This window comes from Elephas maximus, chromosome 5 (assembly GCF_024166365.1).
Source record: "Elephas maximus indicus isolate mEleMax1 chromosome 5, mEleMax1 primary haplotype, whole genome shotgun sequence".
Classification (NCBI taxonomy): domain Eukaryota; kingdom Metazoa; phylum Chordata; class Mammalia; order Proboscidea; family Elephantidae; genus Elephas; species Elephas maximus.
Window position 1 is genome coordinate 118,521,712 of NC_064823.1, and position 6,334 is coordinate 118,528,045.

General features: G+C 38.6%; 1 protein-coding gene across 2 annotated transcripts in view; it reads right to left on the reverse strand.

Annotated features, from left to right (window-relative positions):
• Nucleotides 1-2,881, reverse strand: part of TMEM33 (transmembrane protein 33) — a 38,658-nt gene extending 35,777 nt beyond the window's left edge. For both annotated transcript variants that reach the window (XM_049886333.1, XM_049886332.1), the window contains exons 1-2: nt 2,753-2,881; nt 2,491-2,568 (exon numbers count right to left, since the gene is read on the reverse strand). In XM_049886333.1, the coding sequence (XP_049742290.1) occupies nt 2,491-2,535 (45 nt within the window). In that variant the 5' untranslated portion in view covers nt 2,536-2,568; nt 2,753-2,881. The remainder of the gene's footprint in view (nt 1-2,490; nt 2,569-2,752) is intronic.
• Nucleotides 2,882-6,334: the final 3,453 nt, after the last annotated feature.

Here is a 6,334-nt window from a genome sequence, read left to right on the forward strand (position 1 = left end):
CTATAATTGTCTGTTTTCCTTCAATGCTTATAATACTGGCTTCATCTATTTTAAAAGAACATTAAATAAGAACTAATTGCTCTCGAGAGAACCATATGCCTATTTTTAGAAAAATCTCAGATTTCGATAGGTAGGTCTCAGATCTGAGTAAGAAGGCATCACACAAAGCCAGTCTGGATTAAATAAACCTTACAAAGTAGTACTGTAAAACCATGGTAATAGTCGCTAAGCATTGAACTAATTAGCTTTGGGTGATTTGCCTAGTACAAAAAGCCATGGCATACCACAGGTGCTCAAAATACAGCTGTGGGTGTTACAGGGCACCTGCCTTTCAGAACACATGACTCTCTTCATGCCAAGGCCCCCACAAGCCTTACCCTAGTTTGGGTAGCCCTAGATGAAATGTCCATATACCATTTTCTTCCTCATTTTCACATTCTGTTAAAAAAAACTTTTCCTTTGCTACTTTTTTCCAAAGCACATGTCCATTGCCACAAAACAATAACTTCTCGTTCAAGACTTATATTCAAATTCCAAAATGACTTCTATACTTTCTTTGCCTAGGATCTACATGAAGAATTTTTATACTTGAGACCCAATACAAACATAGGCAGGTATATAAAGTAGACAAAAGTTTCACAAAAATAATACTTGTCCTTACTGTGTATAATGGATTTTGATATTTTCTGTTCTAATTAATTTTTTTTAAATAGTTGGCTGTGGTCCACTAAACTGATTTCAAAACTTACTAATAAGTCTTAACCTGAAGTCTAAAAACACTGCTCTAAGCTATCTAACTTACCTTTAAAAAAAAAAATACAAATTATGTTGAAATAGAAATATTCAAGTACATATTTTAAAGTTCAAGGATGTTATAGTGCATGCCTTTTTCATGATACGCAGGTCATTTCAGAAATATAAAATATGCTTGTGGTTTATTCTATCCAGAGTCTACCATACTCCTCTAAACTTAAATGATCAGCAGTTGTCAAGTGAAAGGATAAATCTTGCTTACTGTGCTCAGTTTCTCTATAAATATACTCCACACTTTATTTGAAAACTTAATTTTACAACAGTCTGTAACCCTACTTGTTTGGGATATTCATTTGGTGATAAAGCACTTCAGTTTGTATACTTTTCTATATATTTTATTTCATAAAAGTTTATTTGTTTACATTTTAAGAGTGAACGGCCTGCCTATTTATATTAATCATAACTGCACAACTAAAAAACAGTTCAGGCAAAAAACATCAATGGATCTTTGGATGAAAAATTGTGAGGAATTAAGACATTCACACAGTCTCAAATTATCATTTCACAGAGTCATTTTTAATTACAAAGGGAAAAGGTATTTTTTACAACAGAGAATCTGGCTGATGCCACCTTAACCAAATAATTAAACATAGCATCTCCACTGCTAAGACATAAAATGCTTCCTGATGTGTGTATATGTAAAATGCACTGAGAAGGACACACTTATCAAATGATAACACATTACATATATGTTACATATACAAGCGAAAATGTTTAATCTAATTGTGAGGTAAGGAAATCAGACAAATCCAATTTGAGGACCATTCTACAAAATAGGTCTAGACTCTCCAAAAATATCAATATCATGAAAAACAAAAAAGAGAGGAGCAGAGGAACTGTTCTAGATTAAGAGGCTAAAAAGATATGGCCAGTATAGGCAATGCATGCTTTTTTGATTGGCTCCCCTTGAAATCTAAGAGGGTAGTAGCTTTACAGTACAACTGAGGACATCTGAATGTGAACTGTATATTAGCTAATAACATGTACCAACATTAAATTTTCCAAATGTGATAACTGCATTGTGGTCATGTAGAAGAATACTGAATTATTTCTGGATTAAGCATCATGATGCCTGCAACTCTAAACGGTTCCACAAAACAAAAAGTGTATATAAATAGAGATGTTGCAACATGTTAAAAAAAAATAAAGTGACTCGCCTAATTAACATACTCATTGGGTACAAATAACTAGAAAGCTACAGATCAGCATATTAAAAACAAAAAAAATTACAAAAACGTAAAGAATTAAGGACAAAGTGAAGAAATTAAAAAGATCACTCTCCTAGCTTTGCGTAATTTCGGTACCACGCGATAAAGCAGTCAAAAACGTTCCCTGCACGCACGCGTGGACGGAATGAAAGGCATGTGTCACCGTACAACCTTAGGTTACGAAGTCAACCTTGGAGCCTATGACACTATGGGATCAAGGCGGAGGGAAGAGGCCCAGCTTCCACTGCACACAGGTGAGCGCCACCTGCTCCCGGCCGGCCCGTGGTTGCTTCGGAAACAGAAGCTTGTAGCTCCTCCTGTATCTTCCTCACAATCTCCCTTTGCTAACCACTCCCCTCCCCCAATCACTAATCCCAGTCCTGAAAACACTGAGCTCCCGGAGCGCTTGAAGACCAGCTCCTTCCCATTTTTCCGCAATCAAGCCAGGCGACCCTGCCCACGCACTTACCACTGCGCCCGCCCCTTGGGGGCTGTTCGGGGCCGTATCTGCCATGGGGGACTCACACACGTGTCTGGGACGCTGCGACTGCCGAAGAGAAGAAAGAGATAAACCGTCAGCGCCGAGTCTACGACCCCGATAACCAGCTTCCCCGAGCTGTGCCACAGGCCAGCCGCGCCCTGCCCGAAATCTGAAGCTCCACAGGGGAAGGGTCGCTCCCGCCCGGGTACAGCGGACCGCCCCGGAAACACCCCCTGCGGCGCGGAAATACCTGTTCGCTACAGCCTCGCGTAAAAGTGGGTTTCCAGAAAGACCGGAGCGAAGGCGGAGCTTCCGAACTAACCCAAACAGGGCCGACCCAACGCTACCGGCTCCAGGGTTTTACAACCCGGAAGTTTCCCTTTCACTTCCGTGGCGAGGAGGCGGGGACAAAGAGGTGAAACAGGAGGAATGACGGGAAGTGTAGTTCTTTCTCCTCTGTTCGGCTCTGCCTGTACAGTTCGCCAGTTGGCTCCATGACCCAAGACGCAAGACTAGCGAAGTAACTTTACCTTCATCATCGGTTCACAGAGCGCTCACCCTGCCCACTACTAAAACACGGAATCTCTTTATTGCCTAATTATAGACTCCTCAGAAAGGTCTTCGCTCTCTCCGTCCAGGGTCTCACTAAGTCCTGTGGTTCTACTTCTAAAATCAATTATTTCAACAAGCAGTTAGTAAGTCCTGCTATGCGACGGGAAACCCTGGTGGTGTAGTGGTTAAGTGCTAAGTGCAGCTATGTGACAAGCCCCATGCTTAGCAGGGAAGGAAAAAAAGATGAATATGACAGACTGCAGGAGAGACAAAACAGTAAATCGAAATCACTGCACAGTGCTCTTGTAATATGGGCAGAGGCAGAGTTATGCACAGGGAGAAAGTGCTGGAAGCACTCATATAGGCCAAGAAATTTGGAAGATGGCTACCTAGCCAACTGACTGGAAAAGATCCATATTTGTACCCATTCCAAAAAAAAGTAAGCCAAAAAAATGAGGAAATTATCAAACAATTTTGTTAATATCACATATGTAAAATTTTGCTGAAGACAATTCAAAAGTAGTTGCAGCAATACATGGACAGCGAACTGCCAGAAATTCAAGCCAGATTCAAAAAGGGACGTGGAAAGCGGGATATCATTGCTGATGTCAAATGGATCCTGACTAAAAGCAAAGACTACCAGAAAGATGTTTACCTGTGTTTTATTGACTATGTAAAGACATTCAACTGTGTGGATCATAACAAATTATGGGTAACATTGCAAAGAATGGGAATTCCAGGACACTTAATTGTGCTAATGAAGAACCTGACTTAGACCAAGAGGCAGTCATTTGAACAGAACGAGGGTATGCTCCTTGGTTTAAAGTCAAGAAAGGTGTGCATCAGGGTTGCATCCTTTCACCATACTTATTCAATGTGTATTTTGAGCAAATAATCTGAGAAGCTGGACTATATGAGGAAGATGTAACTTCAGGTTTGGGGAAGACTCATTAACAACCTGTGATATGCTGATGACACAACCTTGCTTGCTGAAAGTGAAGAGGACTTGAAGTGCTTACTGATAAAGATCAAGGACCACAGCCTTTAGTATGGATTATGCCTCAACATAAAGAAAACAAAAATTCTCACAACTGGACCAATAAGCAACATCATGAAAAATGTATTAAAAAAAAATTGAAGTTGTCAAGGATTTCATTTTACTTGGATCCACGATCAAGCCCCATGGAAACAGCAATCAAGAAATCAGACAACGTGTTGCATTGGGCAAATCTGCTGCAAAGGACCTCTTTAAAGTGTTAAAAAGCAAAGATGTCACTTTAAGAGCTAAGATGCGCCTGACCCAAGCCATGGTGTTTTCAGTTGCCTCATATGCATGTGAGAGCTGGACAATGAATAAGGAAGACCAAAGAAGAATCGGTGCCTTAGAATTATGGTATTGGTGAAGAATATTGAATATACCGTGGACCGCCAAAAGAACAAACAAATCTGTCTTAGAAGAAGTTGAGGCAGAATGCTCATGAGAAGCAAGGATGGTGAGACTTCGTCTCACAAACTGTAGACATGTTATCAGAAGGAACCGCTCCCTGGAGAAAGCCATCATGCTTGGTAAAGTAAGGGGTCAGCGAAAGAGAGGAAGACTCTCAATGAGCTGGATTGACACAGTGGCTGCAAGAATGGCCACAAGCATAATAACGATTATGAGGATGGTGCAGGACCAGGCAGTGCTTCATTCTGTTGTAAATGGGGTTGCTATGAGTAGGAACCAACTCGAGAGCACCTAACAGCAACAACAAATATATACATAGATAGATACAACAAATTTTTCTGACTAAAGGAAGTGTAGCACATTCTCTTAATTATTACAAAAAATAATAAACTGTACAATAGTCTGTTGAAAATTTCATATAGCCAATTGATTCTCATAGAATACTTTTATTTTTGCTAAAAACTCTTTTATCTATAGCCAACACATGGTTACAGTTGACCAATGAGTGTAATTCCAACATGAATGTTGGTTGATATTTTGTGAAAGAGTAAAATGAAAGTGAAACAAAAAAAAAGTATATTGTAACTTCACTCATCGATGATATTATCAACTTCCTTGCTGAATTGAGTAATAGTTTTTGAATACTGGAAGAATATTTCCTAACTTTTTTGTGCTATTCATAATGTAACAATTACAGACACAGCATGCTTTTACATTAAATCTCTAATAACATTTTCTCCGTTATTTTCTTAAATCTGGACAATCAACAGAACAATAAATCAAGCCCTGATTTGTAGTGTTTTCTGATTTTCCTGGTATGAATACTCCCACCATGACCTGTTTCAAGCTACCGACGTAATATCACTGAATTTGGAGTTGGGAAGAGATTTGTGTAGCACACCTATATGTTTCCACCATGTAGATACAATAGGCATAAATAACCTCAAGAACATAGACAATAGTAAGATGTAGGTAAAGAAAAAAAAAGGAAGTGATGATTTTTAAGATAATTTATTCTATTTGTATAATTTAATTTTTAGTAGTAGCTGTGCATAACCATCAGCTCACAAAAGTCTTAAAAATTTAACCATCAGCTCTTGTGAGCCTATATAAGCTGACTTTAGCTATCACATACCTTGTTTATGGTATTTTCTGAGCCCTTACCCCCACTTCCTTTGTTGGAAGTTTCCTTAATCTTCACTACCCAGTCAATCCTGCTGTCATGTAACAGTTTCACCAATCCTTCCTTTCTCTATCAGAAAGAATACCTCATTGAAATTCCTGTATGTGTTCCTATTCTATTAGGTCACTTATTTAATCCTCTCATTTTAAAATGCAATGATTTTATATTCTAATTAAAAGTCTTAAGTTTTGAAAGGGCTGACTCATTGGGGGAGAGCAAGTGGGAGTACGGAGTAAGCTGTGTATAAACTTATATGTGACAGTCTGACTTGATTTGTAAACATTCACTTGAAACTCAATAAAAGTTAAAAAAAAAAGTCTTAAGTTTCAGGAAGAAAACATAAGAAATTGTTAACAATGGAGAGTGCTTGATAGCCTTATATACTGTATTTATAATTAAAACTTTAAAGAACTATTTAGAAAGAAACATTAAAAATTTGTCAGAAAATAAAACTATTAATAGTAGAAAGATTCGTCGCTGGATGCTAAAACCATTGGGTGAAATGTTGCTTGTGTTGTTTGTTACTGTCAATTATGACTCACAAAGACCCAGTGTGACAGAGTGGAACTGTCCCATAAGGTTTTCGTGGCTGTAATCTTTAAGGAAGCAGATCAACAGATCTTTCTCCCTCAAAACCACTGGGTGGGTTC